Source organism: Trachemys scripta, chromosome 3 (genome assembly GCF_013100865.1).
Source record: "Trachemys scripta elegans isolate TJP31775 chromosome 3, CAS_Tse_1.0, whole genome shotgun sequence".
In the NCBI taxonomy this organism is placed as follows: Eukaryota; Metazoa; Chordata; order Testudines; family Emydidae; genus Trachemys; species Trachemys scripta.
The window spans coordinates 31307256-31319217 of record NC_048300.1 but is presented as its reverse complement, the minus strand read 5'-3'; the positions used below and the strand labels follow the sequence as shown (position 1 = coordinate 31319217).

At 42.6% G+C, this 11962-nt stretch overlaps 1 protein-coding gene across 7 annotated transcripts in view; it reads left to right on the top strand.

Annotated features, from left to right (window-relative positions):
- Nucleotides 1-11962, top strand: part of ASB3 (ankyrin repeat and SOCS box containing 3) — a 154088-nt gene that overhangs the window by 37127 nt on the left and 104999 nt on the right. For 6 of the 7 annotated variants that reach the window (XR_004644956.1, XM_034764374.1, XM_034764375.1 and 3 more), the window contains exon 3: nucleotides 10090-10301. Coding sequence is in view for 6 of the 7 variants with exons in the window: in XM_034764374.1 (XP_034620265.1) it covers nucleotides 10106-10301 (196 nt within the window). In the remaining variant the exon portion in view is untranslated. Of the gene's footprint in view, nucleotides 1-9666; nucleotides 9689-10089; nucleotides 10302-11962 lie in introns of those variants that run through there. The other variant, XM_034764376.1, reaches the window with a different exon arrangement.

Below are 11962 nucleotides of genomic sequence, written 5' to 3'. Positions count from 1 at the left end.
TGGTGGGACAGCTTTCAGCAGTGATCTAAATATCAAGTTTGCAGGTCCTAGATTTTATGCAACAACTGATTCGAAGCGTGTGCACAGCTCACTTCAGCCCCTTATTCTAAGCTAAGTTCCATGAAGTTTACTGCATGCAAATTTTTGGACAAGACACTTTTTTAATTACTTACTTATTTGAACAAAACAACGAGGAGTCCTTGTGGCACCTTAGAGTCTAACAAATTTATTTGGGTATAAGCTTTCGTGGGCTAGAACCCACTTCATCATATGCATGGAGTGGAAAATACACTAGCAGGTATGTTTATACATAGTACATGAAAAGTACATGAAAGGTGAGAGTAACAGTAACTACACACCACACAACAAAAACACTAACCCAGGATCCAAACCCTGCAACAAACCCCGGTGCCAACTCTGTCCACATATCTATTCAAGGGACACCATCATAGGACCTAACCATATCAGCTACACCATCAGGGCTCGTTCACCTGCACATCTACCAATGTGATATATGCCACCATGTGCCAGCAGTGCCCCTCTGCCATGTACATTGGCCAAAACGGACAGTCTCTACGCCAACAAATAAATGGACACAAATCTGACATCAGGAATTACAACATTTAAAAACCAGTAGGCGAACACTTCAACTTCCCTGCTCACTCAAGAACGAAGAAGTGGGCTGTAGTCCACGAAAGCTTATGCTCTAATAAATTTGTTAGTCTCTAAGGTGCCACAAGTACTCCTGTTCTTTTTGCGGATACAGACTAACATGGCTGCTACTCTGAGACTTAAAGTGGCAATTCTTCAACAAAAAAACCTTCAAAAACAGACTCCAATGCGAAACTGCAGAACTGGAATTAATTTGCAAACTGAACACCATCAAATTAGGCCTGAATAAAGACTGGGAGTGGAGGAGTCATTATAAAACCTAATTTTACCATACTCATTTCCCCCTACTGTTACTCACACCTTCTTGTCAACTGTTTGAAATGGGTCACCCTCATTACCACTACATAAGTGATTTTTCCTCCGTTGGTATTCTACTGTTAATTAAATTGTCTAGTTAGACTGACCCCCCACCTGGTAAGGCAACTCCCATCTTTTCATGTAGTATGTATAAATATACCTGCTACTGTATTTTCCACTCCATGCATCTGATGAAGTGGGTTCTAGCCCACAAAAGCTTATGCCAAAATAAATGTGTTAGTCTCTAAGATGCCACAAGGTCTACTCGTTGTTTTTGCTCATACAGGCTAACACGGCTACCACTCTGAAACCTGTTACTTGTTTGAGATGCTGTGCATGGACTTAAAAAGTGGCATGGGGTCTTGTGAGAGTAGAGTTTTGCCTTCATGTCTTCATTAAAATTTTCTCTCCGTTATCATGTGCAGTATGCTGTCCCTTCATTTTCCACTCTAAAACCAGAATTGTCTGTGCACTGTGTGTGTTTCTGAAAAAGGATGACACCAGAGCATCTGAGACATCAGATGTGCTGGAGTCCTTTCAGAATGAGACCTTATATACAAATTTAAATAATGTTTAGTGGTAATGTACTTATTTAAATAAGCAGTGTAATTTAGTGGTTAGATCATCAGAGCAATTGGGAATAATGACTCAGTTCTGCTGCTGACTCAGCATGATGTTGTGTACATTAGGGAAACTTTGCATAAAGATCCCACTCTTGCTAATGCCAATTCAGTTCCGTTGCTGTTAGCAACATTGGAAAGCATAGTGTAGACAAGCTGCTGGGTTCAGATGGTGTTTTAGGGTTTGTCCACACAATGGGTTTATTTCAGACTAACTGGCATTTTTTCAAATTAAAATGGACTGCATCCACACAACACAATTCTTCTGAATTAACTGGCTAGTTAGTGCAAACTGGATAATCCACTTTAATTCATTCCAAAATTAATTTCCAGTTGGAATATTGTGTGTAATTAATATGGAGTTTGTGTGGCTGCATCAGTATTTCAGGTTAAATTTTCAGTCCTCCCACTGGTCGGACACGGCATTGTTTTACACCAGGACTGAACTGTCTGCTCACCTGTGTGCCCTTTGCTGCACAGGGGTCATGATGACCAGATGTTACCTCCCTATTTAAATGCTGGTGTGCAGCCAGAAACGCTCTGTTTGTGATTACATGCTTCTGGAGCATTACAGCAGTGCTATAGCAACCATGCCTTGTGCGTCTGTGGGGAGTCTTGCAGAGATCATGGATTTTCTTGTGATCTGGGGGGAGGAATTGGTGCAGTCCTGCTTTAATAGTAGCCACAGTAATAAGAAAATATTCAAGTATATAGCTAATCAAACGACCAACTGGGGTCACTCCTTGGACTTCGCTCAATGCTGCAATAAAGGGCAGAAGCTCCGTCAGAATTATAAAAAAAAACAAGGACAGAACGAGGACCTTTGGCCATACTCAAACTACCTGCCCCTACTTTGAGGACCTGGATAGGATTGTTACCATCTAGGCCACCATTGAAGCTCAATATGTTGTGGAGAACACCAAGGAGAATCTTGACTAGTACTTTGAAGTGGAGGATTCTCTGCAAGCCAGGATTTCTTTCCCATGCAAGACCCCAAGCCTGACCTAGAGGAACAGACTTCTGATACCCAGGCAGATACCAGACTGACAGTTTTGAGGAGGGGACCTCTGCCTGTAAGTATTACGTGCTATATTACAATAAAATGTGTAGGTCATTTTAACATATTGTTCCAGGTGCCCAATGGAAGCCACCAGTTTGTGTGGATGAGAGCTCAGCTTCTCATCCCCACTTCCCTTTTATTCAGTATGGTAGCTGTGCCAGGGAATTCCAGCTCTGGAGGGATTATATCCCTGATATTTTCATTTCTCACAGCCATCTGCCACCTCATCTCCCTCATGCTCCCTCTCCTGGTCAACTGCCATGGTCTCCCAGGCTTCCTGCCCTGGTTAAAGTAGGAGTGCCAGAGTGGTTTTTTTTAAAAAAAAACCAACCAACCAAAAAAAAAAAAAAACAGCATATAATGCAGGCATGTTTATTGAAGTTACAGAAAAATAATGCAGCATAAAAAATACTTTGTTTCAGAGTTTGATCAATGCCCTGAGCTTTGAGCTGTCATAACATTTCATGAGGTATGTTTCCAAAAGGGTGACAATAAATGCATAGAGATGCATAGGCACTTGGCTAGCTGTAATAAGACCATCAGCATTGTTAACAATTACAGCAGAACTGTATTTAGCAGTACACTTTGTGCATGTTGGCAGGTGATTTTAAACAGAATTTAAGGCAAAGATAATGCTGTATATTGGCAGAAACACTGCAGAGTACACAGCCTTCTTAGGATTACTTCTGTGGGTAGCCTACCTCTTCCAGTCCTGCAGCATTTCTGGGGGTGAATAAAATCACTGCATAGATTTCTGGTTTGCTCATCCCCTTTTTCAAAAAGCCTCTTATCTGCCTCTGTATTAAGGTTGCATTGTCCAATGCTAGGACTGCCTGCAGAAGTGGACAGGCAGACAAAGTATGGCACCTGCAAACATCCTAGCCCCTGTCCTCAGCCCAGGTAGACCTCCAAATCCTTCTGCCCACCCCTAGGTTCCTTGCCCCTGCAAACCACCAGTCCAAACCCCTGAACTCTGCTGCCCACCTTAGCCAGTCATAGCCAAGGCTCCTGTACAAAGGGAAATTCAGGTGAAACACTTATCTCCCCAGTTGGCAAGAGACTTGAAATAGCATTCTAGAACTGAGGAGAAAGCATCATTTTATAATTGTTGCCATGGAAACTTGAATCACTTCAATAACTACTTGTTCTGTTTCTCAGCTCCCCCTGCTTCTGCATCTGACACCCTATGGCCCCCAAGGGCAGGAACATTGTCAAATGCAGAATACCTGATCAATCAGAAAAGGGAAGACCAAAGGCGAAGCGTTTGGGGACTTTGTGACAGCATCCCAGAAGTGGGATAAGAAGACAGAAGAGTAAAGGGAAATTCTTCTTTCAGAGAGACAGGACAGAGGTTCTCCGTGCTGACCGAGAGGAAGGCAAAAAACATGCATAGAGAGGGAGAGATGCTGATACAGCTCCTGGAACACATGCAAAATCAGACTGTCTTGACTGAGAACATGTTGGCACAATGTTCTGCTATAGCACCACAATCCCAGCACAGACATGTTCTGCAGCCCATAGAGAATAACGGGTACTGGGAGCAGCAGTACCCTTCTCAAAACTCAAGCCACAGGCATTTTCCTCTCCCCACCATATCACAGGACTCTGGAAACAGTGACTTCTGGGAACCCTCCTTCACCCTTACAATGACAGATGATAGTTTCTTTTCATGCCATCCACAACCCAAGGCAAAGCCACCATGCAGATATCCTGCACATACAGATGCTTGTGACAAGTGTAGCACCAGAACTTTTTTCTAATGTGGTGAATATCTGCACGATGATGTTGTATAAAGTTTGTGATGTTTTGCATTGTTTTCACTGTTTTACGTTGTGGTTCATGTTGCAATGGCTAAAAATGTAGTTTTGTTCAACTAATGTTTTTGTTTGCACTGCTTGATGTTCGGTAATGGTTAATTTTGACAAAAGTTCAATAAAGGTACATAAAATACCACATATCCTGTACATGTAACAAAACACTTTTCCAAAAAAGTACCACGAAGTATTTAAAAAGCAAAACAAACATCTGTTTAATTAAATCCCTACACACACACTAATGAAAGCATGCCACAATTCAGCTGCTAGTCTCAAAGTAAGTGCACAGGGTGTCCTTGACCGTGTGGCCTTGACTATTTGCTGCAGTTTGCAGAGGGAATCTCTTGGCTGTTCATAGTATCAGTCATGAAAGTATCTGGACCTCCATCTCCCACCCATCAGTGAGGCTCTCACAGATGTTGTGCAGACCATAGCAAGCAGTTGTCACATATGGTATATATTGCTCAGCAGTCTTCAGCCTCTCCCTCTCAGATCTCCAAACACACAGTCCATTGTTATTCTTCCGTTACTCAGGGTATATAGTAGAACAGGTCCTTTCTCTTGTTCAAGTGTCCAGGAAAAAGCTTTATATATAAATCAGGGGATTAGAAAAATAAGATGAGTCTCCAAGAATGATGGAGGGAATCAGAATACTGTTAAGGTCCATAGAGATCCTGCAGCAACTTTTTCCTTAAATAAAATGTGTGATTTTTGAAAGATTCTAGTGTCATGGACCTTTCCATCCCATCCCACGTTAATATTGGTGAACCTGCCACAGTGATCAACTGCACCATGGAGATGTACTCATTCTTTTAATAAAGTCTGAGCTCTGGGGGTGATGAAAATGGATATAATACCTCAAATCGGTGTTGCAAGACTTAAGCAATCAATGTACCCTAGTGATGTCAGCTTCAGCAACCTTGTATTTTTTTTTCTGTCATGCCCCCTTCTGTGCATTCTTCCATGTTCCCTTTAAACCTCTTCTCAAAATTTATTTTCCAAGTCACCTCCTTTTCTTCAAATGATTGCTCATGTCAATTCCAAGTAGATGTGTACGCGTCGCCTGCACGATCGATGGAAGGTTTTTCCACTAGTGGTACCTGTTGGGTCAACTGTGGAGCCTCTGGTGTGGCGCCATTATGGCGGCGTATGTAGGTTCCTGCCGACCTGCCGCTTCTTCAGTTCCTTAACGCCAGTGACTGTCGTTGGAGCTACTTCGTTCTCTTGCTTTGCTTTTCATAGCGAACGTTTATTCTTGTATATAGTTCTACTTAGTATAGTTTTTCTAGTGTTTTAAGTAGTTAGTTCATAGACTAAAAGAACAGGAGTACTTGTGGCACCTTAGAGACTAACAAATGTATTTGAGCGTAAGCTTTCGTGGGCTACAGCCCACTTTTTTGGATGCATAGAATGGAACATATATTGAGGAGATATATATACACATACAGAAAACATGAAAAGGTGGGAGTTGTCTTACTTAATTGGCCTCTCAGAGTTGGTAAGACAACTCCCACCTTTTCATGCTCTCTGTTCTACCTTTCTTGGAAAGTGGCGTTCCTAATGGCTATAACATCAGCGAGGAGGGCGTCTGAGCTCAAGGCTTTGATGTCCGAGCCCCCTTATTCCATGTTTTATAAGAACAAGGTACAATTGCGGCTGCACCCAGCTTTCCTCCCAGGGTAGTTTCGCAATTTCACGCGAATCAGGACATCTTTCTGCCAGTGTTCTACCCTAAGCCACACGCCAATGACAGGGAACGCATATTTCATTTCCTGGATGCCAGACAGCCATTAGCCTTTTACATTGAGCGAACAAAGCCGTTTAGGAAGTCGATGTAGCTCTTCCTATTGCCGAAAGAATGAAGGGTCTCCCTGTTTCATCCAGGAGAGTCTCCTCTTGGATCATGGCCTGTATCAGAACATGCTATGACCTAGCAAAGATTCCAGCCCAAGCATTGGCAGCACACTCCACAAGAGTGTATGCTTCATCTGCAGCATTTCTGGCATAAGTCCCAATTCAGGACATCTGCAGTGCAGCAACATGGTAGTGTATCCACACCTTTATGTTGCACTATGCAATCACACAGCAGGCTAAAGATGATGTTGCATTTGGTAGAGCCGTGCTACAGTTTGCAACTCTGTGAACTCTGACCTCTCTTCTGGGGGACTGCTAGGGAGTCAGCTATTTGGAATTGACATGAGCAATCACTCGAAGAAGAAAAAACAGTTACCTACCTTTTGTAACTGTTGTACTTCGAGATGTGTTGCTCATGTCCATTCCAAGACCCACCCACCTCCCCTCTGTTGGAGTATCCGGCAAGAAGGAACTGAAAAGACGGCGGGTTGGCAGGGACCTATATACACTGCCATAAGGGTGCCACTCCAGGGGGCTCCACAGCCGACCCGACTGGTACCACTAGGGGAAAAACCTTCCGATGACTGTACACATGGTGCGCACACACCTACTTGGAATGGACATGAGCAACACATCTCGAAGAACAACAGTTACGGAAGGTAAGTAACTGTTTTTTCCATATCACTATTAAAAATCTCACTCTTGTCAAGTTGCAAACAAGAAGAAAGTTATAATATAACTGACAAACAAACAATCTGATGTAATGGAATCAAGTTGTGCAAATATCTTACCTGAGTAACCTCATGTTCTTATTATTGTAACCCCTGTCTATCTGAGGTATATATTTTGCCCTCATTACTGTAATAATATAAAGGTATTTAAGGCATTGCTCTGTTCAGCATTGCGAGACCTAAATGATGTAGACAGCTAAGTCTCCATGACTAAGTCACTTTCTGAAATAGGACTTAGCTGTCTAAGGCTATGTCTACGCTACTGACCCCTGAATCGACACTCCGGGGATTGATGCACTGGGGTCAATTTAGCGGGTCTAGTGAAGTCGACCCTGCTACTCTACCCCAAACAAGAAGAATAAGGTAAGTTGACTGGGAGTGTGTCCCGTCGACTCAGCATTGCGTGAACCCCGTGGTAAGGCGACCTAAGCTACATTGACTCCTGCTACGTTATTCACATAGGGAGTTGGCTGATGTGATTGCAGAGCCATTGACCATTATCTCTGAAAATTCGTGGCAGTTGGGGGAGGTCCCAGACGATTGGAAAAAGGCAAATAGAGTGCCCATATTTAAAAAAGGTAAGAAAGAGAACCCGGGGAACTACAGATCAGTCAGCCTCACTTCAGTCCCCAGCAAAATCATGGAGCAGGTCCTCCAGGAATCCATTTTGAAGCACTTGGAGAAGAGGAAGGTGATCAGGAACAGTCAACATGGATTCACCAAGGGCAAGTCATGCCTGACCAACCTGATTGTCTTCTATGATGAGATAACTAGCTCTGTGGATATGGGGAAAGCGGAGGACATGATATATCTTGACTTTAGCAAAGCTTTCGATATGGTCTCCCACAGTATTCTTGCCAGCAAGTTAAAAAGGTATGGATTGGATGAATGAACTATAAGGTGGATAGAAAGCTGGGTACATTGTCGGGCTCAACAGGTAGTGATCAACGGCTCGATGTCTAGTTGGCAGCTGGTATCAAGCGGAGTGCCCCAGGTGTCGGTCCTGGGGCTGGTTTTGTTCAACATCTTTATTAATGATCTGGATGATGGGATGAATTGCACCCTCAGCAAGTTTGCAGATGACACTAAGCTGGGGGAGAGGTAGATACGCTGGAGGGTAGGGGTAGGGTCCAGAGTGACCTAGACAAATTGGAGGATTAGGCCAACAGAAATCCGATGAGGTTCAACAAGGACAAGTGCAGAGTCCTGCACTTAGGAAGGAAGAATCTCATGCACCGCTACAGGCTGGGGACTGGCTGGCTAAACAGCAGTTCTGCAGAAAAGGACCTGGGGATTACAGTGGATGAGAAGCTGGATATGAGTCATCAGTGTGCCCTTGTTGCCAAGAAGGCCAATGGCATATTGGGCTGTATTAGTAGGAGCATTGCCTCAGATCGAGGGAAGTGATTATTCCCCTCTTTTTGGCAGTGGTGAGGCCACATCTGGATTATTGTGTCCAGTTTTGGTCCCCCCACTACAGAAGGGATGTGGACAAATTGGAGAGAGTCCAGTGGAGGGCAACGAAAATGATTAGGAGTCTGGGGCATGTGACTTACGAGGAGAGGCTGAGGGAACTGGGCTTGTTTAGTCTGCAGAAGAGAAGAGTGAGGGGGGATTTGATAGCAGCCTTCAACTACCTGAACGGGGGTTCCAAAGAGGATGTAGCTAGGCTATTCTCAGTGGTGGCAGATGACAGAACAAGAAACAATGGTCTCAAGTTTCTGTAGGGGAGGTCTAGGTTGGATATCAGGAAACACTATTTCACTAGGAGGGTGGTGAAGCAGTGGAATGGGTTACCTAGAGCGGTGGTGGAATCTCCATCCTTAGAGGTTTTTAAGGCCCAGCTTGACAAAGCCCTAGCTGGGATGATTTAGTTGGTGTTGGTCCTGCTTTGAGCAGGGGATTGGACTAGATGACTTCCTGAGGTTTCTGCCAACCCTGATATTCTATGATTCTATGATTTACCACGGTAGGGAAGACATAGCTTCAATCGCTTTAAGCTTTGCAATGATGAGCAGAGCATGCCTTAACTACCTTTTAAAAATCTGGGCATGAACATCTCACAGTCTATAATGTATTCATCCTCACAATACCCCTCTGAGGCAGCAAAGTACAACAGTGCACTGAGACTAAGGCCTGGTCTACACTAACGAGATACGTCGATCTAAGTTATGCTATGTAACTTAAGTCAACATAGCTTAGATCAATTTACAGAGGTGTCTACATGATGCTCTCCCATCGATATAGCTTCTGCCTCTTGGGAAGGTGGAGTACTGAAGTCTATGGGAGAGCACTCTCTCATTGACTTAATGTGTCTTCACCAGACAGCCTCAATCAATGCCTGCTGCATTGATTACAGAAGCTGGATTTAGCCGGCAGTGAAGACAAGCCCTAAATGATTTGTCCTAGGTCACATGGGAGGTCTGTGGCAGAGTAGGGAATTGAATCTCGATTTTTGAAGTCTTAGGCTAGCACCCTAGCCACTTAACCATCCTGCCTTACCCTCACCTATTTTCCCTGTATCACCTGTTTTATGTCTGTATATCTGCAATGAGATTCATGCAGAGCCTGACTGAAATCTGTAAGATGCTACATGGGTGGAATGGTCTATGCATCTCCAATTGCAGGATCAGGCCAAAGGTTTGTATATTCTTTTGGCCCAAGGATTGTGTCTTTACTTGTTAATATGAAGTATGTCTTGAGTGTTCAAAAATTAGTAATTTGTAAAGCATTTGAGAAATGGTATCTTTCATTCAAGGATAAGTGCAAAGTATGTATTATCCAGGGATAGTGTCAAGATAAACCAGTTTCAAAACAATTTGAAGAAAGACTTTAAATGTCACTGAAACACAAAGCAAAATTTTACCTCCCAGGATGGCAATAGTGTAAATACTGCCTAAAATTAACCAAAAAGGGAGTTCCCATTAGATGAATTAAACTGGGCAGACCTGACAATCTTGGCTCAGATTTTAAGAATATGTTGTCTGTTGTAATTACAGACTTGCTGGACTAATAGTAACTTTTTTGCCCTCTATTCTCAGAGTGAGCTGAGGAAGGATGGATTTCACAGAGGCCTATTCAGACAGATGCTCCAGTGTTGGACTTGCAGCTAGAGAAGGAAATGTCAAAAGTTTGAGGAAACTAATTAAACAGGGATACAGCGTTGATGTTCCTGATAACAGAGGGTGGATGCCAATCCACGAAGCAGCATTTCACAACTCCAGTGAATGTCTGAAGTTGTTAATTAATGCAGGTAAGGAAAACTTGATTCAGGATGAGGCAAGTTATTTTTATTTTCCCTGCTCACTTCCCCTATAAATAGAATATACTGTAACATAAGATAAACCAACCTCATTCACTTTCTGATTTCTTTTGTGAATTTAAATGTGGTTAGGGTGAGAAAAAATATATGATAAAAATGGCACCTTTCTGCTCAAGGGTAGGAATACTCTATGGATGTCTTTGAAATATATATTCTTACTTTTCTGGAAAAAAAAGTTTTCTCTATTGTTAAGCACTGCTGATCGAATTCTGAGATCCCAAGTGGAGTTTGCAGTGCTGAAGTAGTAATTATCTTATTATATTACATTAAAAAAAAACATGTTAAAAGAATGTTATTTAGGTTGCAAAGTCAAGCACTCATAAATAATGAAATGCCAAATTTAAGGTTGCCAGAATAGACCTGTTTACTTCAGATGGAACAGGAAATGCCAAACATTCTGTTCAAGTGGGGTTTACAGTGCAGGCTTTCTTTATCTCATGGACTCTGGTGATAATGTACATGTACAGCATTAATGATCATACTAGGCCTAATTTGGCCTACAGGCAACTTTGGTATTTTGACATAATGAGTCTGTCAGTCCCCAGTAACACTAACTGTCCTACCTGATGTGAGCTCCTATAACAGAGGTCAGATCTTACATCTGAACCCAGCATCATTGCATTTGATAGTGTGGATGCTGTCTGGTTAACTACCATCGGAAGAAGCTGTTCAGCTGAAGTCCAGAACATATTGGTGCATAGCCAAGGCCCTCATTTTCAGGGAATGTATTGATCTTTATTACAAAAACTAAAGAACAGGTGAAAATTAGTGTAAAAAATTAATTTCAACGGTTTTCTGGATGTAAATATCAGGGTTAATATTGGGGGAATGGGAGGACAGAAAAAAACAAAATAAATAGAGAAAAATATAAGAATACTTCTGACCCAGCTCCCCATTCTGGAAAGAGATGACAGCTCGGTAACTTCAGAACTGGGTGTCAGGTCCAGGGGATTGCCTTGGGGTCTGCCCAGGTTACCTATCTGCCATCTTTCCTTTTGGAGCAGGGTCTGGGGAGTCCAAGCGTTTCCTTTTTTTAGGAGTCGAGCACTGACATCCATAGGGTAACCAGATGTCCCGATATTATCGGGACTGTCCAAATACTGGGGTTTTGTCTTATAGAGGCAATCTATTACCCCCCACTCCCATTGCCGCCCCATCCTGATTTTTCACACTTGCTATCTGGTCAACCTAGAAATACCCACACACACATGTGCATGTGTACCTTCCACTACATTGCCTTACTTTAGTAGTCTCACATTTACATTTAGACTAATGTATTAGTAACATAAACACATCTACATAATATAATATATTGTTTTTTTTTAACATAATCAGTATTCTCATGTACTTGTGTGGTTCAAAATTAGTGTGAAAATTGGTAAAAACTTAATAACTTTTGTAAAACCTGGGAAATTTTTGGTAAAAATGGTAAATACCGAAAATGAAGGGCCTTGTGCATAGCAGAAAAGACTTGATAGGCGACTTGTGAACTAAATGGAAGAGGTGTTCCCTATTTGGAAAGCAGAACTCCACCTGACTCCCTTAGGAGTCTTGATTCCTATAGTTCAGGACTATCTGCTATCCCTAAAGCA